The following is a 25,452-nucleotide window of genomic DNA, read 5'->3' as shown; positions in this document are numbered from 1 at the left end:
AGCTTCAGGACTTCTCTGACTAAGGGTTCCCTTACTTCCCTGAACCTGGTGGCCTCAGGAATCAAAGTCTGTGAAATCTGGGGGTCTTGGCTATGCCCTACCACCCTTATAGGGAGGATACCCTTTGCTCTTAAGGCCAATTCTCTGTCCCTTCATGGCACTGACAAAGTGGAACCTGCATCAGGACAGAGTATGAGAGGCAGACTCCTTCCAATAGGAAACTGACCACTGCCTGGGTCTGTACTTAGCAGACCGCTGGTCAGGGCCTATTCATGTTGTCTGCAGGCAGAGAAAAAGATGCATCCCTGTTGTTTTGTTGAGTCAGGGTCTCATCGTGTAGTCCTGTCTGACTTCGCAGAGAACTGACTGCCTCATGAGTGCTGGGATTTTTTAAGGCATGCAGCATCATCCCTAGGATATCTTTGAAGGATGAACTCTCATCTTGGGAAGGACCCCTGTCTTCACTTAGAACAAGTTGCTGTCCACGATTGTCAGCTGGTTCCCAGACCCCCGTGCTGGCTGGCTCCTGGGCCTGCAGGGAACGTGCGTGCTCAGCTGGGGAGTGAACACTTATGTCTGGGCTGTGCAGTGTGCTTTCACGTGTCCCTTCACCACAGTAATGAGCAGAAACTAAACCTCATTTGAAAGCCACAAACTCCAACACCTTCTGTCAGTTCCGTGGTGCTTCTTAACACACAGAAGTGCACAGAAGCGCACAGAGCACGTTGTGTTCCACAGGGTGGGGCCCGAGGCTCCGGCGCAGAAATCACCTGCAGGTGCTCTATTTAGACCCTCGGTATCCCCTCCTGGGCTTGCCCCTTCAGGCCTTCTGCCAGGCCGTCATTGCACCCAGCACATTTAGGGGAGAGAATTAGTTGAAGACTGATCTCTCTTTCTTTTATTGCCATCACTTAAGGATAATCTAAATGTAATTACTGTGATGGAGGCATAATGCAATTCCAAATAATGACGGCCCTCTGCTTCTAAAACTAACAAAACTTTCTCTGCTGATTTATGGGTGCTTCTGGCTCAGTATGAATTTCAAATGACGCCTCTGGGAGCAACACTCCAGATAACGCGAGGCCATTTTTAAAAAGCAGATTTGTGTAGTCGATCGGACCGAGTCATTTTTTTCCTCTTGGCCGTGGTGAGAAATTGGTTGTTACCATAGATCACAGGCCCTGCTGCATGTGCCCATGAAAGATGAATTAATTCCACTAATGCTCCAAGCAGGCCGTCCTCAGTGGGGCCGCTTGGTGATAACCTCCTGCAGCCCCTCTGTTCTCCGCTGCGATTTATGCTCTCTCAGTAGATGAAGCTGCCTGGATTCGCAATCCATCTGCCGGCTCAAGGAACCCCATTAACAGGGAACTGAGCAGAGGCTGCACGAGGTGAGCGCTGTGTCCTCCACCTAGGCCTATGTGGGTTCCATTTTTGTGACCATGTTCCCTCTAAGAGAGGAGAAGCCATCACCCCAGAGATATGAGAACCTTGCCATCCCTATCGGCTCAGAGAAGTTCATAAATGAAGGTTTCAGGTTAGCAGTGAGAGGAAAGTCCCAGAACATGGTCTCCTGGAAGTGACCCATCGAAGTTGAGTCCCACCTACCCTCTGCACAGTGCTCCCATCTGCAGTGGCCAGGGGACGACTTCGTAGCTGGGAACTTCTAGACTTTCCAAGGCCTTTACTATGGCCTGGGTTCCTGCCTCTATGCCTGTCTGTGTGGGCCTTCCCCACCCTCCATACCAAATACAGTCATAAGTAGGTGTGTGTTTGTGTTTACATGTGCATGGGTTAGTTCCTTTGCATGTATTTGTGTGTACTGTACATAGAAGGTCTCAGGGAGGCCCTACTAAGGAGTCTCCTTGTCAAAGAGGCAGCCCATGGTCGCTGATGGGGGTGGGGCGTGCTCCTGTGGGCTAGTCCCATGTAGCAACTACCCAAGTGCTCATCCTTGACCAAAAAAGGGAGACGAGTTGTCAGAAAGATAAAACCTTGGTCCAGAAGCAAGGAAGTGGATCCAGTTCTGTTCCCTTCTTCTGGTTGCTGGCAGTGTGAGGAAGTTTGGGGCTCATTTCTTTCTGGCTGAAGGGAGAACTTTGCAGACCTCCTTTCAGGTCACTGAAAGAGGACTGTCTTTCAGGTCATGAAGGAGGACTGTCTTTGGAAGCTCAGTAGAGCCCACTAGGCCTTGGGAGGACAGAGATACTTCTCCACTCAGACCCAGAACATGGACAAAACCAAGGCCAAACACTGTGGGAGTGTCAGAGTGCCTTGGGTGGTAGCTCCGTCTTTCTATTCTGTCACAGTGTTGACAGTGAAGTCTGAGTGATCGTAGTTGTAGTGGTGAGTGGGCCTCAGAGGCAAGATGTTCTGTATTTTACTAAACTGTCGGGTTTTACAAATATTAACTGTATATTTTGTAAGATTCACCTATAACTCATGGAAAGTCTCACATCTAGCTAAAATCCTAATTGCAGTTATTACCAGTATCTGTTACAGAAAAAGTACACTTTTTGTTGTATATTCAATTAGTAATTTGATGTTGAAGTCAGTGCTTTATTATGGAAATTTAGTTTCTACAACAATATGCATGTGTATATTTGAAATACACAACTGTACATGTGTACCTTAATTTACACAAGTTTGAAAACTAAGGAGAAAATAATTTTTGGTTCTAAAATTCATAAATGCCTTTCATTTGCTGTAGCAGTGAAGCTGTTGCCCACTATATAATTGTAGGCAAAGTGCAGATATTCAGTTTGAGGTCAGAGCTTGGAAATGTGACTGTAGGTGGGAGCTTGGAAGTGTGACTGTAGGTGGGAGCTTGGAAGTGTGACTGTAGGTGGGAGCTTGGAAGTGTGACTGTAGGTGGGAGCTTGGAAGTGTGACTGTAGGTGGGAGCTTGGAAGTGTGACTGTAGGTGGGAGCTTGGAAGTGTGACTGTAGGTGGGATCTTGGAAGTGTGACTGTGGGTGGGAGCTTGGAAGTGTGACTGTAGGTGGGATCTTGGAAGTGTGACTGTAGGTGGGAGCTTGGAAGTGTGACTGTAGGTGGGATCTTGGAAGTGTGACTGTAGGTGGGATCTTGGAAGTGTGACTGCAGGTGAACTGGACTTGCTGCTTCTCTTGGGGAACCTTTAGGAAGGGATGGGTGGCCCCAGGATGGCTGATCCTCACAGTGGAGCACACTGCTCTGTGTTATGTCCAGCTCTATATGTTGTGGGCCTGTGCATACTGGACCTTAAGAAAAGTGTAGGCCTGGTCTTGGATGAAGAGGAGCCCATGCTGTGCTGCAAGCATGAACTCCCAAGGTGCTGAGAACATGGTGAGTGTAGGACCACACAGAGTGATGCCTGAGCTTGGGAGAGGTCTCTTTGTACCATAAGGACATCCAGTGTAGATTCTATGTTAGTTATGATGCTGACTGTATTAATCAGGGTTCTTTAGAGGAACATAACTTATAAAATGAATCTTTATCTATCTTATCTATCTATCCATCCATCTGTCCGTCCGTCCGTCCATCCATCCGTCTATCTATCTATCTGTCTGTCTGTCTGTCCGTCCGTCCGTCCGTCCGTCCATCCATCCATCCATCTATCTATCTATCTATCTATCTATCTAGAAAGGGGATTTAATAGAATGATTTGTAGGATGTGGTCCAAGTGTCATGGAGTTAAACTGAGCTATTTCTGTTTTGTAGAGAAGTAAGAGACTGAAGACAAAACTGCCCTATCCTACATCTCTGGATCCTCATTTTGTTTTCTTTTATTCTTATTTTATGTGTATGAATATTTTGTCTGCCTGTATGTATGTGCACCATGAATGTGCCTGGTGCCCAAGGAGGTCAGAAGAGAATGCTGAACCCCTGGGAACTGGAGTTTGACATGGTTGTGAACCACCATGTGTATGCTTGGAACCAAACTTGGGTGGGTCTTCTATAAGAATAACAAGTACTCCTAACCAGTGAGCCATCTCTCCAGCCCTCTTTGCATCCCTCTTAAGGCAGATAATGTTTTAGAAATTAATTAATTCCCTTGTGGTCACTTATACCCCTGCCCTCCTGGGCACCATGGAGGAGATATTCCCTGCCAGCCTCAAAGTACCCGAGCCTCTCAAGACTCATCTGTTCTCTTCTGTCCCCAAGACAGAATACCAGGCCCTGCAGAGGATAGCTTCCCTGTGGGCCACTCTCCTTAGGGAGATGAGACACTTGTTCCTGCCTCCCTTTTGACCTGGGGATGCAGGAGGACCTCCTCTCTGCCCACAGGAATTTTGCTCCCAACACTGAGAGGCCGTGAGGTGGCTTTCTTCTGTAGAGGTGTGTAAATTAAAAGTAAAGTAAAATTTAAAGTTCAGTCCTTTCATTCATATACATTGAGTGCTGGTAAAGCCATTGGCCCACAGGCAGGTCTGATTTCAGCAGACTGCTTCATGTGCCTTGTGTGCACGTGAGCAGTGTTGGTAGCAGTGCTGCAGCAACATTAGGACTGGAAGCTCGGGAGGCCCAACAGTATGTGCGGTGTGTCTGTGACTATAGTCAAGAGCAAATCCAGGTTCTTCCCTACTCTTTTTCCCTCCCCTTCCCATGACTTTCTCTGCTTTTTCTATTTTTTCATTATTTCAGAACCACACAGGAGCTTCCCAAACTCTGAATTGAAGATGGATGTTATAAAGTAATCCTGCAGTAGCTCAGAATTGAGTATAATAAAGGGTTCTTTATTCAGGGATAGACTCACAGATCACTGTCCTCTGCATGGCGGGGAACAGGGAATGAATCCAGCAGTGGAGCACATGCAAGCTTTAAGGCTGCACTTATAGTATAAGAGACCACACCCAAGTGGGTTGGTATCTTAAAGACTATTGGCTGAAGGAGTTCCCACAGCACTGAATAGTGTTTGTTTGTTTGTTTATTTGGAGGGAGAAAGCACGGGGCAAAAGTGACCACCCCCTTTCTCTAGTCCAGCCTTCCGTTAGTAGCTCTAGCTTGAGCACTAGGTAGTTTGACAGCCACAGAAAGTTCTTTCCCACAGTTTTGGATCCCAGTAAGCGCAGAATCCAGAAGCTAGAACATCTGGTGAGGGCTGCATCCTCTTCCAAGGAGGACCTGGCCCCCTGCCCTCCACAAGCCCAAATGCATGTTCCCTTATGGCAAAAAGCAGACAAGGGATGAAAAGGTCCCCTTCATCAAACCCCTTTGCAAGAAGGCCCAGCCCTGGTGACAGGATCACCTTTCAGAGGCTCCTGCCTCTCAGCCCCATCAAATTGGAAGTCAGCTGACAAGATCAGGATTTAGGGGCCATTCAGACCACAGCTCCTGCTCTACCTAGTAGCTGCCCCACATGTGGATGAATACTGCATACTTTATAACTGCTGTGAGTGACCCTTAGAGCTAGTAGATCGTGAGTTTGAGGTCAGCTTAGACTGTGTAGCAAGGTATTGTCCCCAAAACAAACAAGCAAGCAAAGGATGGGGCGCTTCTTAGCTGTGCCGTGAGCACAGATGAACCCTGGGGCTTCCTATTTCTCTGTTGCTGATGGTGTAACCTTTACATTTCAGTGCAAATGGTCGAGAAAAGGCTTCATCAGGACGCGGTGGTGCATTGCTGACTGGTATGTTCCATGGCATCTGATTACTGTCTCCACTCCATCATTTTTCTTCTTTTTTTAACATACCAATCCCAGTTCCCACTCTCCCTTCCTCCTGCTCCCCTGCTCATCCATCCATTCCTCAGAGAGGGTAAGGCTTTCCATGAGGAGTCAACAAAATCTGGCACATCACTTTGAGGCAGGACCAAGTCCTTTCCACTGGGTCTAGGCTGAGCAAGGTATCTCTTCATAGAGAATGGGCTCCAAAGAGCCAGTTCAAGCATTAGGGATAAATCCTGGTCCCACTGCCAGTGGCCCCACAGACTGCCCCAGTCACACAACTGTCACCCACATTCAGAAGGCATAGTTTGGTCCTATGCAGCTTCCCCTGCTATCAGTTCAGAGTCAGTGAGCTCCCACTAGCTCAGGTCAGCTGTTTCTATGGGTATTCCCATCATGGTCTTCACCCCTTTGCTCATATTATCGCTCCTGCCTCGCTTCAACTGGACTCTGGGAGCTCAGCCCAGGGTTTAGCTGTGGATCTCTGCATCTGCTTTCATCAGTTACTAGATGAAAGTTCTATGATGACAATTAGGGTCGTCATCAATCTGATTGATTACAAGGCAAGGCCAGTTCAGGCACCCTCTCACTATTGCCTAGGATCTTAGCTGGGATCATCCTTGTGGATTCCTGGGAATTTCCCTAGTGTCAGGTTCCTTGCCAGTCCCATAATGACTCCCTCAATCAAGATATCTCTTTCCTTGCTCACCCTCTCTATCCTTCCCCCATCTTGGCCATCCTGTTCCCCCATGTTCTCCTCTTCTCTCCCCTACCCTCCCATCCCCCCCCCAGAAGCTCCCAGTTTTCTCAGGAGAGCTTGTCTATTTCCCCTTCTCAGGGGATCCATGTATGTCTCTCTTAGGGTTCTCCTTGTTCCCTAGCTTCTCTGGGGTCATGGACTATAGGCTGGTTATTCTTTGCTTTATGTCTAATATCCACTTACAAGTGAGTAGATACCGTGTTTGGGTTTTGAGTCTGGGTTACCTCACTCAGAATGTTTTTTTTTTTTCTACTTCCATCCATTTCAAGACGTTGTTGTTTTTCACCACTGAGTAGTGCTCCTCTATGTCATAGTTTTGAGAGTGATTTTCACCCTTCTTTTGTATGTGTTACAATCATGTTGTCAAAAACTCTACTCACTTCGAGCAGGGCCTGCCTGCTGTTCAAACTGCCTGATAACTCCTCTTTTGGTTGGCGGGTGATGCCACGCAGCACAGAGTTGTTTCCTGTTCCCTGTAAGGTGGAGGTTCAGGTGTTCAGTACAAATGAAGGCCAGAAGACCCCTCGTCCATCCTCAAGTGTGACCTGTGTGTGCCCGAGCCCACTGCACAGTTGAACTGGTGGGAAGGCCTCCCATTAGGTCCCAGGCCACAAAGTTAAGCTCTGTAAAGACAGCCTAAGGTTATTGAGCACAGACAAAAGAGGCCCTAGCTCACTCATTTGTTTGTCCCAGTGTATTCTTCCTTTGGATGAGCATTCTCAATAGTAATGTCCACCTGAGAACCACAGATGCGCACCTCAGTTCTCAGCTCCTGAAGCAGTTGACTAACCCCTGGTTTCTGTAGTTGAGTTGGTCCCTAGAGCTGGTCAGGACAATGTCCAGAATGGACATGGGGTTCCTAAGATAGCGCTAATGACTCAATCCAGAAGGTGGCTGGCCACCCGTGCTGCCCTCTGTCCTCATTCTCAGGGACCAACTTCTCCCTATATGGTATGAGAGGGCCATTTAGGCATGGAGCTAGTAGCCGAGTTATTGGGTACTCCTTCACCTTGCTGCTGAAGAGAAATGGTGAGGTCCAGTTCCAGTGCCCTGTAGAAGATGCAGCATGGTAATATGTACCTTTGGGGTGGTGTGAAACTATTACCTAGTAAGGCAGATGGTCCATGGTAACTGGAGATGCCTGGGGACTTCACCAGTCATGGAAAAGACTGATGCAGACTTCACTCTGGCCTCGTCAAGTCCATATGCATGAGGAGCCTCAGGCTGCATGCTCAGAGACAGTGGAAAGACAGTTTTCCTGCCTGTTTTCATGCCCCCGTCTTACAGGGTCCCCAACAGTGGTTCATCCCTGTTGGTTCATCTGCTCTTGGGAGCACTCAGAGAGAAGCATCCTCCTCCTTGAAGCTGGGCCTACAGCTTACAGGAATTTCTATAATACTATCTTTTTATTTAAAGGAAAATCGTTTACTTTTACTCTAGTTTACTTGGCCAAAGTGATGATTTATTGGAGATCTAACTGAAGGCCTCCTGCCTTCTTTCTGGCCATGGGGAAGCAATGCTGTAGTTCACTCTGGAGTGACTAAGGATGGTGCCCAGGGCTTTGATCTGAGGAAGAGGGTGGGATACAGAGAGACATAGATCTGCTCAGGGTCATAAGGTCCCTTTCTTTGTTTATTACAGTGCCTTCGACTTGGTGAACATCCATCTTTTTCATGATGCATCCAACTTAGTGGCCTGGGAGACAAGTCCCTCGGTGTACTCGGGTGTCAGGCACAAGGCTCTGGGCTATGTGCTCGACAGGTAGGTGCTGTCCCCTAGCCACTTCTGAGCATGGCTGAGGCTACTCTGAGGCCACTTTGTGGTGGTTTCTGTTTTCCTGTTTGAAAGTGGCCCTCTGGAATACCAGCCCATAAAGAATGTAAATTCTCCAGCTCCATCCACTGGCTGAGCAGCCGCTGAGCAAATGACTACACATTACTTTCCTTCTGTGTTCTACAGGAAAATGAAGAGAGCTGGGCCTTGAAGAGGAGGGGAAATGCAAATGACAGCGTGGCATCTCAGAATTGCCACAGCTGTCTAGTTGAGGATTTGAGAATGGGTACTTCTGGTGTTCTGCCTGGTTAACTCAAGGAAGCTCTGCTGCCCAGCCATGGTGTTGCCCTCTTCCTGCTTTTGTCTTTTTCCTCTTCAGCAGGCCTGGTTGTGCTTCCTGGACACAGGGTGATCCCTGAGGAAGGGATGTGACCTTAGTCACCTTCTGCTGGGACTCCCACATGCCCTGACTACAACCTCCTCTGTCTGTGATATCCTGTGTGATCCTGGATGGGTCAGGAGTAATGGGCTATCATCCAGAGAAGATGGTGGCCTGTTGGGGGAGGCTGCCAGCGGGGTTACATGGCTTCTCTCTGACTTTGCCTACTTTCTCCCAGCATTCAGTTTAGTTTTCCCACCTAGCTCTATTCTGCCCTATCACAGGCCAAAGTAGTTTTTTTATTGATTAACTGATAAAACTAACACATATACAGAAGGACGTCCCACACCAGTGACCCTGACTGATAGAATGAATCTGGACCTGGGTACCAGTATCCATCTGACTTACAGATAGGCATTCTCTGAAGCCCAGTCTGGGGAACACATCTGATTCTAGACTTTTTCTTATGGTCCTCAAATTGATCCTCTTGCCTTGTGATAGGGAAGGATCAACTTTGTTTTACTCCAGCCACTTCCTGCAAACCAGGGCAGATGGTCTTGGTTCTTCCTGAGCCTCACACTGTTTCCTGGAGGCCTGGCTCTGTCCTCACCCCAGAGCAAGGGTGACACATTAAGCTCAGAGGAGAGAAAATGGAGTATATGGGGTTTTATCTGGCTTGACATTACTCTCCTTTCCTCATCCCATCCTGACCTCCACTCAGATCTTAACCTCCCTCTAGCCTGCGTCTGGTCTCCTTATGCTTTTCCATCCCCCACACCTGTACAGAGCACTTCCTGTCTGGTCTCCTGAAGTAGCCATCTATGAGTACAGGCATTTTGCTGAGCAGAGAATTTTGCAATCCCCAAATCACCACCTGTCCCTGGGACAGTCATATTGATGGTTGCTGCGTCCCTGAAAAAGAACACACTGGTTGTGATGTGCCAAGTCCTGACCCAGGCAGGAAGAAAAGATGGCAGGATGCAGGACATTTACTGAAGCTACACAGGCTTCTTAGAAGATGTGTGCACCTGAAGGAAAAATAGTCCCCCAGAGCTCTCAAGGAGCCACCTCTAGTCACATGAATATAGCATGTTGTTCCCACACCATGAAATTCTTGAGGGCAGAACTAGCAGACTCCCATGATGGGAGATCCTAGGGAGTGTGCAAATTTCTGCCCTAGCATGACCAGCGGCCTAGGGAACTGTGTTGAGGGTCCCTGGCATCAGATGAGGTCCCAAAGAATAGCTGCCAGGGAGGTCCTTATGTTAGCCTTGAGCACAAGACCTATGTCCTCCTTGTGCCTTGTGAGAATTTGTATGTGTGCGTGTGCGTGTATGTGTGTACACGTGCATGCAGTGTCTGAGTGAGTGTGGGAATGTTTGTGCATGTGAATACACACATATGTTTGTGGGGCTTGTACTGGGCAAATTTGTACATGTATGTCTGTGCCATAATCAGTGTGCCCCTAATGTAAGGGGCAAAGCTGGGTCCTCTGGACCATGGTGTCACTGTAGGGTGGGACTGGAGCCACTGAGTGCCCTCCCATCTCTCTCTCTTCAGAGGTACATTAGGAGCTTATTCCATTATTTCCTCCTCTATTATCTTTATTATATTATTATTATGTGCATCTGAAGTGGTGCTCTATACAAGGGGTCAGGAGATAGTGTCTCACCCTGTGCCATCATTAGACAAGCACAAGGCTAGTGACCTCTGGAGACCATGTCATCATGTGAGAGAGGTCAGCCTATGGTCCTACTGGTTCCTTTTCTTCGTTGACCTCTCTAGTATAAGGGAGGCCCTGGTGCTACTGGTATCATCCGGTCCCTGCAAAAAAACACAGATGTGGAAAACAGGCCTGATATTTTTCCTATTGTTGTCCCAGTCTGAGGGCTTGTCTTTAAAATCTGTATGCAGCCACACCCTTTCATCTGGGACTGATGCCCGAGCAGGTACTGTACCAAGCTTGGAGCCTGAGCTTAGCACCCACTGTGGGATACAGCTCAGGCAATTGGAGATAGGTTTAGGTGATTGACCTCAACAAAGCGTCCAATTTCTGTGCTTTTCTGTCTTCCCCACATAATCTATGAACCCAGAGGCCTTCATCCTTTGGTGTCCTCAACTCATTCTTCCTGACCCCTGCACTTCACCAGCCCTACTTCCAAGTACCTCTGGTGTGTGCCCTGCCCAGCCATGCTTGTGTGGAGGTACCATGATAATATTGCCCACTAGCTCTTGCAGTGGAAAAGTAACTGATGCTGCCCCCATCAAGACTAGACCCTGAGTACAGTACTGAACTGATAGTGTCTCACCTCAGTGTCATGTTTACATTTCAAGGTGATCACTATAGTCTTAGGTAGGTTCCCCTGGAACCTCACTCCTGGCAGGTTCCTCTGTGGTGCTGGTGCGTTCCTTCACGGGGCCGTCTTCCTGGGCTACTGAATCCGCAGCCAGCAGCAAGAGCCTTGTCTGAGTGGTTCTTACTGCTGTTTGCTCCATGACCCTTTTTCTAGGACCTCCCAGGGAGCTGGGAGCTGAGAGAGCCCAAATGTCCATCAGTCCTGGTGACCATGGTCAGCTTGTCACTGTGGTAAGGCATTAGAATGTGTCATTGCCCTACACCACCATGCCTCCAGAAAAGCAGCCTTGGGGTCTGGGGGCCACTTTTCTGCATCTTTGCATTCCAATGAATGGCTTCTGTGGCGAGCTCAGCCAGCCGCAGATCCGGACCTCCGCAGTGTAGGGCTGGGCCGCTGGGCACAAAGGGGCACTCTGCAGGAGTGGTGAATAATGGCCCGCCCTTTCATCGGGAGGCTAACCTTTTGGCAGCCACCAGCAGACTGCATTCTACTGTGCTGATTGGGGAGGACAATGCTGTACTGGCCTTTGAATGGACACCGCCACCAACAGCGCTGTATTCACAGCAGCACTGGGAACCGTGTGAGCATTGTCTGCAGGCCCCACTGAGCTGCAGGAGACAGTGAGGAGGCTGGGATGGAGAGGCTGGCTTCTTTGGTTTAATCTCCCTGTCCAGCCTGTAGGTCCCATCAGACTCAAGGATAGACAGTCTTGTATCCCTGTCCACAAAAGGGGAAGAAAGATGGTGTTAAAACCAAGAGTCACCAATATGTCATAACTTGCCTCCAAATCTAAGATTATACTAAAATAAGTTATAAGGAAACAAGTCCAAGAGCCAGTGTTGACTCAACTCTCTAGGAGCTTCAGCTGTGAGCGGCATGCCTATCTGCACTAGAACCATTGCATGCAAAGACACATGTGTCCCTGAGACACCTGGGAGCCAGTAAGGGACTGACTTCTCACTTCGGCACACGCAACTAGAATTGCCTTGCTTTGCTTTCTTTCTTTCTTTCTTTCTTTCTTTCTTTCTTTCTTTCTTTCTTTCTTTTTTTGCAGGTTTGTTTTAGAGTTTTGTTTTCCTTCCTTCCTTTCTCTTCTTTTTTGATTTTTGAGACACAAACTTACTCTGTAGCCAAGACTGGCCTGAAACTCACAGCAATTCTCCTGCATTAGTTGCCTGAGTACTCGTATTGCTCTCATGAGCCACCTTGCCTGGCCAGCCAAGACTTCTTGTGTCAGATAATGTGTCTATTTTTGTGTGACTTGTGGGTTTTTAGCCATAAATAGTTATGAAAAAATTAAAATGTTTTAGATTTATTTATTATTTTATGTGTATGAGTGCTTTGCCTGCATGTGTGTTTGGTACTCATGGAGGACAAACGAGAACATTGTATTTTTTGGGACTGAGCTGCCATATAAATTCTGAGATTTAAACTTGGGTCCTCTGTAAGAGGAAGTATTCCTAACCACTGAGCCTACTCTTTAGCCCCAAGTTGTGTGTGTGTGTGTGTGTGTGTGTGTGTGTGTGTGTGTATACGTGTGTGTTGGTGGTGCTGGGGGGGGATATATATATATATATGTATTTATGGGATGTTGTTTTGTTCTGAGACAGCATCTTACAGTATAGTCCTAGCTGCCTGAAACTTGCTTTGTAGACCAGGCTGGCCTTGAATATACAGAAATCTGCCTGCCTCTGCCATCTGAGTATTTGGATTAAAGGTGTATACTTCCACACCCAGTTATGAAAACATTTTAAAGAAAATTCATAGGTGGTGGAGAGTGTCAGGTTCTGAGAAGTTCAGGCAGGTTCAGAGGCCCAGGATTTTGAAGGCATCTGTGTTAGGGCCTAGGGATACCGGGATGTCAAAGACCTCTACCCTCTTGTGGCTCCAGGAGGTGCCTGCCCTGGTCACACTGCTGTGATACTCAGTGTGATATTCTTCTTGACACGGGGTTAGCATTTGGGGGCATCTAGGGTGACTAAACCAGGACCCCGAGGCAGCAACTGTGAGCATGCCCTAAAACCTTCCTGAGTGCTTAGCCCATGAAATGAGATTTTTTTTTCTGCCAAGTGACAGGAGCCTTCAGTGTTCCCTTTGAAATGTGGCCTGGCTAGTTCAACAGAGACATTTTTACATTACAACTGTGAAACCCTGGCATAAAGCACCCCTCTGTCCCCCCATTATTTTCTCACAAACACAGTCCATTGTCACAGTGCTGAAGTTAATTTGATCAACATTGGGACATTTAACTTTTATGTCCAGTGAAAAGAGTTGTTTCATGCTCATTTTGGGCATTCAAAGGAAATGATTGCCAGAAAAATAATGTTCCTTGGGACAATCCGGAGCAATTAGTTTCCCAGGGAGAGGCTATGTGACGCCGGCTGCCACACAGCCCCTCTTTGTCGCTTTATGGATGGTCATCCGTCAGCTGTCAGGCTGCTCAAAGACCCTCCAATCTAAATGTTTCTCTTTAGGCCGTTCCCAGAACTCGCCTTGCTGTTCAGTGAGCAGAAGAAAAGCACTGCGTCTCTAGGCAAAGGCGAGCTCCCTGCTAAGGATCTAGGTCATTCTGGAATGCTCTGCTGCTGTCACAGAGCTGTTTCTTGCACCTCATTTGCTGCCCACTGCCCTGGAGAAGGAGTGTAGGTGTTTCTGTGGACTGTTCCTATAGCCTAAGTTTTGGAGGCCTCAGGGTACCCACTGTCTGGAGCTCACCCTGCACAGCACAGAATTCCCGCAGCAAGTTGAAGGGCCTGGAGCCCAGACTTGCTGTATGTGTCACCAGCCTGAAACCCCAAGGCCCAAGCAGTGTGTTCTTCATTTTACTAAGCATGGATCCAGGTGTCTGAAAGCATGTAGAAGGCTGTGACGAGAAAACCACACACCTCCTCTCAGTGACTGACATGTGCATTTTGCCTTTCTTCTCTTTTCTGAAGAAATGAAACAAAGTAAGGTACCGTTGGTACCCTGTGTCTATGTCCTGAGCCTCTGTGACTGCACAGTGCCACCTGAATTCAGTGTCTGGGTTTCTTTGCATGCTACGTGCTATTGTCTCACAAGTTGTGCATTTCTTTATTTTTCATGCCTCAGGTTTAGATCGTCACACATGTGTTGTGTGTGTGTGTGTGTGTGTGTGTGTGTGTGTGTGTGTGCTGCATATGTAAATATTAGCAGCACTGCTCAGAGAATGGCTTCCTCACATTCAGCCTCCATCTACAGCATGTTTCTGCTCTGGGGGCTTCTCATCACCTTCCCCTTGGTGGAGCCTCACCACTCTTTTGTTGAGACCCCCTTGGAGGGTCTCAATATTTTACTGAATGGTGCCTTACCCACTGCTGACCAGTCTTGGGGAGGCAGCATGATTTTTATTTACCTGGAGCTGGTGAAGCTAAGCATTGCTTTGAGTGCTCGTGGGCACCTGAGTCTTACGGGCTGCTCCGTTTCTGGAAACCTCAACTTTCCTAGTGGTTTTTCCTGCTAGATGCCTAATATAAAGCATTCACAAGAGGCTAAGGTTCCTGCATGTGGCCTGTGGAGCTTTTGTAGCCAGTGGAGCTGTCTAATGAGAGGAGGGAAAGTAGTCCGTTCACTATCTAGACCCTGTGCTTAGGAAACATGAGAATGATGACCGACGGAAAGAGAGGACCAGCCCTGTAGCCAGAAGGTGCGAATTAGAGGCTTGGAGCCCTCATCCTAGGGGTGCACAGTGGGCACAGAGTTTCCCCAGCACAGTGGGACATGTATCACCAAGGAGCCTGGCTTTTGCAAGGTTGGGACAGACCCATGTGGCTATAGCCCAGAATGCCCCCTGCCGCCGAGAGATGGAACCCATCCTGTCCAGAGGAAAAACCCAACCTCTCAAAATTCCACCAATAATTTTATTCTTTACTGGAGTACTGGGAAAATAGGTGGAGTCCAAGTTACAAGGAGCCTTGGCCAGTAGCTTACAGAGTCTAGGTATGTCCCATGTCTTCCCCGCCTGTCTTGTTGTCCTTTTGTCCAGTGCCCTAGGGCTGAATACTGTCCCAGATAGTGCTGGATGCTTCAGCAAAAGGCTTCAGACAAGGGACTTGACTGAAATTCATTTCTTGCAATTCTGTAGGCTGAAGTTCAAGCTAAGGGCAGCAAGCCAGGCTCTAAAAATGGCTTATGGACACTGTGCCCTTACATGGTAGAGAACCAACAACTCTGGGGGTTCTTCCTTTCCTGTCAGGTTCCCTCTGACCTTGTTAACCTTCATGACTTCCTTATAGGCCCCTTCTTCAGTGCAGTGGCCCTGGGTCATTCCCTAGAAGGAACGTACCAAGCTTGGACCAAAAGCCTGCTAAGGTAGAGGCTACCATTCAGGTGGGGAGTAGCAGTTCCCATAGGTCAGGAAGGTAGCTCACTTGCCAGAACCATTTGGCCCAGGTTGTCAGTGTTCTGCTGGAGGAAGCAGACCTATATGGTGCTGGGGGCAGGGGCCTCAGAGTGCCCTGGGCTTGATGGCAGCTGCTGGAGGAATGAAATGGGCTGTCAAGGTGGGAAGATGTCTGTGTGGCGAGGGCACTATGCTTGGAGTCAGTGGATAGTCAGGAATGAGGAGTGTGGTGTGCTAGGACTAGGCCTGAGGTTCTGCAAGCCACCTCAAGCTGTGTTGGGTGTTCTGTGGTCCTACTACTGCTGGGTTTTTGCCTCTTTGCCTCTGAAGTGTTACTCTCATATCTCAGTCCGACCCTCTGTACTGAGGATCTCCAGGATTTCAGACTTCATGGGGATAAATCTTGTCTCTATCAGCACCTTCCAGGGGGTTGGTTGAGGACTGAGGGCCTGGGAGGTTTCAGACTGGTTGTGCATTTATTTTGTTGGCTAAATTTGCTTTTCTGACTGGATAACTTATGAGGAAAAGAAACTTAGGAAATTAAATCACCCTCAAGTATTTTGGGTAATTTAGTCACTGTTTATTATCAGTATTTTAGCTCCGTAAGATTATTTGATCAACAAACATGGTTTCTTCCATAGCTGAGAACACAACCAACCTTTGTTGATCTCTAAGTTTATATAGAATCTGCAGTTAAAAGTAGAGTGCCAAAAGATTTAGCGTCCCAACCATTGGTTGAAGAGTAAAAAGGGGAGAAAGCCAAGCACTTCAGGGAATGGCATGAATGAGTCATGGCTCAATCCACCTTCCAGACCTTTGCAGCTCATTGGTATGCAAAAAGAAGCAAGCGCGTGCAGGCTGTCATCTCTCACGCCCTGTGGAATGTTGCCTCGGTGCCCTCTACAGCCTCAGTGGCCGTAGGGACCGTCAGCAGGTCCAGGGCATCTCAGGCTCCTGTGACACGGAAGTGACTGCAGCTGAAAGGGTGACTTCACGGTGACTTCCTCCTGAAGTCCAGAACCCATTGCATTGTGGTAGGTAATGTCCTTAGATCAGGAACAAGGCCCTGGCCAGATAGAAAAAAGCCACCCTTCCCCCAGTGGGGCTGTCACATCCTGGAATCACCTGTCAAACAAGAGACACCATTTCCAGGCCTAAAAAATTGATTTTTATGGCTCTTCTTGTAATTCTCTTTCTGAATAAGGCACATGATATTGATGTGGGCCTCCTTTTTAATCATAATAGCCACTGACAAGGTAATTAATTTTAAAACAACTCTTTTTTTTCTGGTCCAAATGGCACTATGTAGAAATTAAAAGTGAGTGCCGTGAGGGCCGCCGGCCTGGCACTCAGGCGATTGCCTCGGCCGTGACAGCCCCTTTATCTTGCTGCTTCTGTGCGACCTTCAGAGATGGGCATTGTTATTAATTGGCTTGGGCTATTATATCAAAAAGAGCAGGGCAGGAAAGCATGATAAAGTTTAGGTTTTTAATGATAGTCTTACAGGAATCAAGACATGCCAGTGAAATTGCCTTCCTGGGTCATCACAGGCCCAGCATGGGGTGCAGCCAGGACCCATCAGCACCTCTCCTGTGAGGAATGGCCCAAAAGCAGCATTCCCTCACTAAGCACACAGCATCTAAAGTTAGTGCACTCAGCTTAAATCTGAACTAGGCTTTTTAAATAATTTGCTTTAACATGGATTCTGCCATTTGATTAGCCAAGTCGTTGTGCGCTGTTGCTGTTGGCAGTTTCTGAGACCTTTATGTTGCTCTCCAGGCCTTTGTTTGCATATCATCAAAACTTAGTGCAGTCCATTGTGTTTGATGCTCACACTAGTTGATAAGACAGAAGAGGAACCGGCTTCCACTGTCCCACACACAAGCCTGCAGGTCCATGTGCCCACGTAGACACACAATAGTGTCCTGTGAATTCACTTCCTCCTGTGATGCCCTCACACTGAGCTCAACTTTGACTTGTTCCACATTATTTGGTCTGTGGGTGCCATTAGCCTCCCAAGATTCCTCAGCATAACCTCCTGGCAGCTTTGAACACCAGCTGAGTTGTTTTTGACCACAGAAAAAGCCAAAGTGCCCCTTCCCAGCTCAGAACTTGAGAGGGAACCCTTGAAGTGAAGGTGTAGTCAAATGTATTTGGCTCAAGAAATCAGTACCAATGAATGCAAGTTAATTCTCTTCTCTGCTTTGCCGATGAGTCCTTCAAAGCCATCCCTCTCTATGTAGAGATGAATTCTAGGTGTGAAGTTGGATATATGTATCTGCAACCTGTGCACGTAGAATACTGGTGATGTGTCTGTGATATGTACTTAGCATATGCCTTTGAGAAACATAGCTTCTGAAGTATGTATGTCATTCATGTGTGTGTAGGCATTCATGAAAATGAAAAGTTCAGATCATCTGTAATGTTCATTCCCATTAAGAGAAGTGTAAGTAGTCAGGCAGTGATAGTGTACACCTTTAATCCCAGCACTCAAGAGGCAGAGGCAGGTGGGTCTCTGAGTTTAAGACTAGCCTGCTCTACAGAGTAAGTTTCAGGACAGCCAGGACTACAACACAGAGAAACCCTGTCTCAAAAAACAAAAACAAACACCTTCCTAAACCTGGATGGAGCAGGGAAGGCCTTGGACTTCCCACAGGGCAGGGTACCCTGCCCACTCTTAGGACTGGAGGGAGAGGGGGGAGGGTGAATGGGGGAGCTGGAGGGAAATGGGACGGGGGAAGGAAGTGGAAGTTTTGAATGGTATTATTTATAAAGCAATAAAAAAATCAAAAACAAAAAGGAGAAAAGAGGGGTGGAAAAGTGTAAGTAAAGGAAGAATCGTGTGTCTGCAATTCTTGCAGTCTGGGACTGAGACAGGTGTTCTAGGCCAAGCCGGTCTTTGTAACAAAACTCTCCAAACCAGAAAACAAACAACAGGAAAAACACTAGTAAACTTGGTTAACCTGGGAGTCTTTATTGTTATGGCTACTGGTTTTCCTAAGGTACACGAGTGTTCCGTGATGAGCATGTGGAGGACATGGAGTAAGTTCTCTCATTCCACATTTATGTAGGTCCCAAGTATTAAACTCGGGTCTCCATGCTTGTACAGCAAGCACCCTCAACTGCTGGGGTATCTCACCAGCTCTGTTCTTTTGCTTTCTCATGGTAGATATTTTGGCTTACAGGATAAAATAGTAAATGTTCAGACATAGAAAGTGTTTCTGTCCAGAATGTGATATCACTCATTCTTTCAGCCATCCCTGCAGCTACTCAAGCTGGAGTTTTGCTTTGGTTTGTTTTTCTTCTAAAATACAGAGTCAGGAAGAAGAGGGGCGGACAAGAAGGAAGAGAAGAGACGGGAGGAGGTGTGTGTGACACAGTGCCATAGACATGGCGCTCTCTTGGGAAGAGAGACCCAGGCCCATCTTCAGAGAGCCCATCACTATGTCCAGACCATGCGAGTCTCACAGCTGTACTGACCCCAAGCCACCTGCCTCAAGTGCCTGCTCCCCATCCAACCCCCAAGAGGAGGGCAGGCTGGTCACAGACAGGGAAGGTAGTCTAGGACTCCAAAACCAAAAGTGAGATGTTGGAAACAGGTTACAAGACAGGCCACAGCCTTTTGAGAGTAGGTGAGAACGAGGCAAGCAGGGCAAGGGGGAGGGCAGCAGGCCTCTGGGTTCTGACATACTGCTTACTCTCTGCTTCCTCTAGACTCCTGGCAGAACTGGAGACCTATTACTCAGCACCCTTGTGTCCCTGCCAGAAGCATTGGTGTCCTCACCCGAAGTCAGCATTGTGACTTGAATCAGTGGTTTTGTTGGTAGTGGTTTGTGCTTATTAAAATATTTTTATTTATTTCATACATCTATCCTCCACAGTCCCTTCCTCCAACCCCACCACATCCCCTCCCACCTTCATCTTCATGTCCTTTACAAAATATAACTCACTAAGTCCAGTTAGTGCTGCCTCCATGCTTGTGGGCATGGGGTCATCCCCTGGAACATGGGCACCCTGTCAGGGGTCACACTTCTAAGAAAATTGACTCTCCCTTCCCCACTAACTATTAGCTACCGGCAGCTCTTTAGTGAGTATAGTGAGGGCCATCTCCATCTTCACTCAACTGTTAGATGGCTTAATCTCGTGCTGGTAATCCCCTCTGATGTGGGTTCGCAAGTGTGCGTATGGATGTGTCGTGTCCAGACACAGCGTTGTATAGCACTGTTCCCTATCCTCCAGATTTTATTCTTCCCAACTTCCCTTCAACACTGTTCCCAAGCTTTGATGGGCAGGGGGTGGTGTTGGTGTTAATAAAGACAGTCCATTCAGGGCTGAGCAGTCAGCGGTCACTTATCTTCAGGTCTTTGACTAGTCCTGAGTCTCTGTATTAATCACTGGCTGCTGCAGATAGAAGCTTCTCTAACCAAGGTTGAGCACAGAACAGTCTATGGGTATAAACATATCTAATTGGAAGGCGGGTTGATAACATATGCATTGAGCAAAACAACAGTAGAAGGTTCCCTCTAGAGCTTAGGACCTCCCCAGCCATGAACTTGTGACCAGGTTTACAGTGGCAGACATGAATTTCCCCTGTAGAGAACCCCAAATGCCATCAGAAAATGTTTGGCTTGGGGCTGGTTAGAAGGGGAAAGTTGGTTATTCCCATAATGGTCATGCCACTCGTATACCACTGGGCATATCTTGCTGGTGTAATAGTAATTTTTTTATTGTAATAATGCAGGGTTCAGCTTTGAATAAACCCATACTATCTTTTCTCCCCAGCCACCTGCATATCACCTTTGAGGCACTGTGAAATAGGGTGGATTTTCCTGGTCATTTGCAGATTGATTTCTCTATGTTCTACAATAGTGCTTCTCAACATTCCTAGCTGCAACCCTTTAATACATTTCCTCGTGTAGTGGTGACCCAAACAATATACTTATTTTTGTTGCTACTTCATAGCTGTAATTTTGCTACTGTTGTAAGCCATAAAGTAAATGTTTGTGTTTTCTGATGGTCTTCAGTGACCCCCATGAAAGGGTCACTGTCCCACAATCAAAGTGCAACAGTAGGACAATAGGGCCTTACCAAGTAGTCATGTAGTTATGGTGAGCAACCAAGAGCATAGATAATAGTCTATATTTTTGGGGAGACCTCTGGAATCTCCCTGATCAGTAAGTTATAGAGTGCTATCCTATGCTTGGCACTGAGATTTTCATTTAATAGTCTGTGTTTTCTGGGAGCAGAGGTGTCTACCCATTAGAGTGCCGCTATTTAAACTTCTTTTTAAATTATTATAGTATTTTTAAATTAGCTTATAAAGTAGCAAGTTTCACCCACACCTGCTCCTCCGTCACTGCTCCTATCCTCCATTAAACCTTTAACTCCTAGTATTCTCTCCTTTGTCTGTCAGGTGTGTTGGCTGTCCCTTCTCCCCTTTAGGATTTTCCCCCTTGTTCTTCTCATGGGCCTTTTCTGGCTTTCTAATTTCTATAGATACTCTTATCTTAAACTCACAAATCTTAAAATTCATGTGAAAGACAACATGTGGCATTTATCTTCCTGGGCCCGTGTTATCTCAGGATGTTTTCCAGATCTTGTAGGTTTTGTTTGGTTTTGGTGTGTACTCATTGTACAAGGTTCTAGGTTTCATAATGTCTTTTTTTTTTTTTAAGAACAATGTGGCGCCAGGCGGTGGTGGTGCACGCCTTTAATCCCAACACTTGGGAGGCAGAGGCAGGAGGATCTCTGTGAGTTTGAAGTCAGCCTGGTCTACAAGAGCTAGTTCCAGGACAGGCTCCAAAGCTACAGAGAAACCCAGTCTCAGAAAAACAAAACAAAGAACAATGTGGCATAACGTAGGGATAGTTTCTTTGCTATACTCTGGTCCAGAGATTGTAGCTGCACTGCTGGAGTTGGGGCTCCAAAGAACGTTCCCCTTGAAGTTTCATAAAGGCGAAGTACAGACTGGTCCTTTCCCATTGGGGCTTCAATATGGAGGACCTGGACCTCGATCCCTTCAGTGAAATAACACTGAAGCCTGTGGGCCTGGCTCTTGATGGGCAATATCTTGTAAAACCCACACTGGTTGTCTGGGTTAGTTTTCCTTTTCTTTTAAAAAGATCACCAAGGAAGTAGTGTCTTCCAGATACAAGACTAATGCACATCTGAACTCACAGAGACTGTGGCAGCACACACAGAGCATGCTCAGGTTCACAAATGGGATTCCAGTGCTGAGGAGGGGAAGTGGGCACCAAGTCCCACCCCTAACGCAGAAACTATCTCCAATTGATATCCACTTGCAAAAGAAAAGCTATTTCGCTCCAATGGAGTCTCACTGGGTATATTAACTATTTGGGCAGGGCCCATGCCCAGCAGTAGATGACCAACAGAAAACGAAACCAGTGATAGTTCTGTAGACTTTGTCTCTTACTGCTTTGTTTGGGCTTTTTTTTTTTTTTTTTTTTGTACTGTTCTTTTGCTCATGTACTATGGTTTCCAGTTTTGTCTAAAGGTTTTGTACGTGTATTTTCTTTGTTTTAAATTGTTTGTTTGTTTTTTAAAGAGACAGGAAAGCTCTTGGAGTTGGGTGGGTGGGGAGTGGGGAGGATCTAGAAGGAGTTGGGGGAGGGGAACCATGATCAGAGTATACTGTGTGTGTGTTGGGGGGGGGGTTTCAGTTAGTAAGAAAAACCAGTTCCTAGAGGTGATTCGGGTACATTCCGGCTGAGAGACAAACAGGGTCTGTCGGGATGGGTTCAGTTCCCCTTACTACTCCAAGCAGTGCTGGCACCCACTGGGTTAGCAGGGAGAAGAGCAGAAGGGCCAAAGCTGAGCACAGCCTGTGGCCCAACCAGACTCAAACCTCCCTGCTGTGAAAGGGCAGCACTCCTCAGCCACCTTCCCTCAGAGAAGCACTCGGGTATGATAGATAAGCTGCTGGCTGGCTACACTGCTGTTAAGATATGTACTTTCTCTGTAAATTAACATTTAAATTAAATACAATTACAATTACAGGGAAGATAGGAGTGTGTGTGTATAATTTGGCCAGAGGATACAGAAAATTTGTTGAATGCTGTTCGTTGCAGTGTGCTTGATGGTAGCCTTTGCACTAGATTTTGGAGTACAGGAAGCAATCGCCATAGTGTCTTTATAGCAGGAAGCATTTGGGGAGCATGGAGGAGTAGCTGGTCCAGGCCCAGTGGGGCTGGTCAGCATTGCAGCTTCAGGTCACCACTGTCTCCTTTTCTCTTCCCAGAATCATCGACCAGCGATTTGAGAAAGTTTCCTACTTTGTCTTTGGTGACTTCAACTTCCGCCTGGATTCCAAATCTGTTGTAGAGGTAGGTAGCATGGGTTTCCTCCTCAGCCTGGGCATTGAGTTTCCTTGCGGTGGAGAAATGGTAGAGAAATGCTGTCTGTCTAGGCAACTTCTATGTCATAGATTATGATTTCTTATTTTTTTTTTTAAGTTAAAAATTTTGCCCGGTGGGGAGGGAGGGGTCTGTATAGTTATTTAGCCAGTCAGCCAGTACTGGCCTTAAGAATAGGCATTCCAGTGGGTCAGTGGTGGTGCACGCCTTTAATCCCAGCACTCAGGAGGCCGAGGCCGGCAGATATCTATGAGTTCAAGGCTAACCTGGTCTACAACTTTAGTTCCATTCCAGGACAGCCAGGGCTAAACAGTGAAACCCTTTCTCACAAAACAAAACAAAACAAAACAAAAAAACAAAGGCATCCCTGTGTCCTGCTGGCTCAGTGTCCCTTATAGACAACAGCCTGGGGGAAACTACTGTGTGTTGCTGCTCTGGTACCTGCAGAGATGGGTACCCTTGAGCTCTGGGCTGTTTCACACTGGAATTTCCACTGCTTAATCTTATCAAACACCAGGAAACTGGTTGATCTACTTGATCTAATCCACTGAAACTCTCTTGGTTCAGGGAACTTGAGAGCTGACTACGCTGGGGACTCTAGGCTGGGGGCCAGGGTCCTGGGGTCCCTAGAGTGACTGCAGCTGGCACACTTTGACACAAGACAAGTGATCCAACCACTGAGGTTGGAAGGAACCTATGTGGCTAGGGTGTGCTGCCAAGGAAAGCAAGTACTGTGGCGTTGGATTCAGGGCCAGATTTCTCTGTAGTGAGAGCCATACCTGCCATCAGGTAAGTGCTCAGGCATCCAAAGTCCTGGCATAGATAACTGGGTGCCTGCTTCTTTCAGCTCTTTCGTGGTTCTTATGTGATTAGGATGTACCACCTTCTCTGGTGGCGGAAAACTGGAGATGCCAAAAAGTAAGACACTTCCCCTCTCGCCTTCCATACCCACCCTGCCTGGGCTCTTTAAAGCACGTGGCAGCACTCTGAAATCCACGTGCAGGGTCCCAGTGAGGACAGCATGAAGTCACGCAGCACCTCAGATTACTATCTTCTCATTAGTTCCAAATCTTGTCACACATTAATCTTCCATCCTCAGTAGAAAATTATTTTTTAAAGACAGAGTTGAGCAAGTGTCTCCATTTGGTTGATAGAAATGAGTGATGTGCCGTTAAAATCATGTGTGTTTAATTAAGCTGATGGTACCTCATCAGGGCAGACCCGTGGGGTACAATTTGAACTTTGTAGTACATGGGGTCTCTCTAGATGCCCAGTGGGTGCAGGGGCCTTCCCTGGCTGGGTGTTCAGTGGGCAGTGGGAAGGGGATCCTGGGTGTTCAGTGACTCCTGGTAGCAATACATCATTTTTTCCTTTATTCTTCTCTTATACATTACATCCCGACTGCAGTTTCCCCTCCCTTCCCCTGCATCTCCCCTCTCCCCTGACCCACTCCTCCTCCATTTTTCATCAAAGAAAGAGCAGGCCTCCCAGGGATATCAACCAAACACAGTATAACAAGTTACAATAAAACCAGGCACAAACCCTGATTTCAAGGCTGGATGAGGCAACCCAGTAGGAAGAAAAGGGTCCCAAGAGAAGGCAAAAGAGTCAGAGATACCCCCAACTCCCACTGTTAGAAGTCCCACAAGAACAACTATCTGAACAACCAGGTAGAGGACCTAGCTTAGGCCTGTACAGGATCTGTGATTGTCACTTAGTTTCCTTGAAGTAGCAGTGCATCGTAACCGAGCCGTGAAGGAAGAAGGAGTACCTAAGAGTGTGGGCAGTTTCTAAAACAGTCAGATTAAAGACTGCTCAGACCTCACTTTCTTGTTCCCAAGCTTCTGAGCTGAGTTGCCAGCTTGCTGCTGGAGGCCAGCAATTCTGCTGCACACGGTGATTTCCCTGCCTCCCCAGAGGCTTCCACTTGGAGCAGAGAAGCCACTGTGAGAGGAAGGGACTCTTAGAAGGCCAGTGCTGGTCAGCCTAAAGCTGCCCGTGGTTGGTGAAAGGTCAGAGAGCTTCTTCACAGTAGACTTTTCCTTCTGGATAAACACAGGCCATTAGAGAAAGCAACCCATCTGAACAGACTCAGAATGGCTGATGGGCACTCTCTGAATCTGTCCTTCAGGATGTGTTTCTGTGGGAGGACACTTTGGCTATGTGGTGAGTGGACACGAGGCTGTTCCATACAGTAGGGCTGTATGCAAAGTCAGCAAGGAGCTCACCAGGGCCATTAGCTTCACTGCCTGCCCTTTGCCTCCTTATGGTGCCTGGACAGAGTTGGGCAGCTTCAGTTATCATAGAAATGAAGCATTCTGCATTTGTGTGTTCCCTAAGGAAGCTAGCAAGTGCCCTGGGGGTCATCAGCTTGCCCTGTACCACATAGCTTTCTAGTAGCTTCTAGCCAGAGCTGTATTGGCTGCTTTGCTAAGCTGGAAGCAGGGATACTGGGGGGGCCAAGTGATGGTGGGACTGGAACACCCTGTCTTGCAGCTACCTCTCCTTTGCTGTGGGTCAGACCATGATGCGGGTACTGGAGAGTAGAACTGTGGGGAATTAGAGAAGGCACCAGGAGGTCTCACCTAGCTGCATAGTCTCCTTTTCTCAAAGTATGGATGGTTTTGTATCTCGTGGCTGCTGTCTACCTCTGTGAGTCGTCAGGAAACCGGTCAAAATGAGTGTCACCTCCTGGTCTGTTAGAGAACCTTTATGGTAATCTGCTAAGTGTTAGATGTATCTGGAGCCCTGACCTCATTACACTGGCCTTGTGGATGGTGAGTTTACGTCGCCTGATGGCCGA

General features: G+C 47.5%; 1 protein-coding gene across 1 annotated transcript in view; it reads left to right on the top strand.

Moving 5' to 3' along the window:
* Positions 1 to 25,452, top strand: part of Inpp5a (inositol polyphosphate-5-phosphatase A) — a 189,244-nt gene that overhangs the window by 125,191 nt on the left and 38,601 nt on the right. Inside the window, exons 7-9 of the mRNA XM_087908310.1 lie at positions 5,559 to 5,611; positions 8,049 to 8,168; positions 22,535 to 22,619. Of these exons, the coding sequence (XP_087764436.1) occupies positions 5,559 to 5,611; positions 8,049 to 8,168; positions 22,535 to 22,619 (258 nt within the window). The remainder of the gene's footprint in view (positions 1 to 5,558; positions 5,612 to 8,048; positions 8,169 to 22,534; positions 22,620 to 25,452) is intronic.

The sequence above is a fragment of the Myodes glareolus genome, chromosome 7 (assembly GCF_982192425.1).
Source record: "Myodes glareolus chromosome 7, mMyoGla1.1, whole genome shotgun sequence".
Classification (NCBI taxonomy): Eukaryota; Metazoa; Chordata; class Mammalia; order Rodentia; family Cricetidae; genus Myodes; species Myodes glareolus.
The sequence above is the reverse complement of the archived record's forward strand: the minus strand, read 5'-3'. Positions and strand labels throughout refer to the sequence as shown.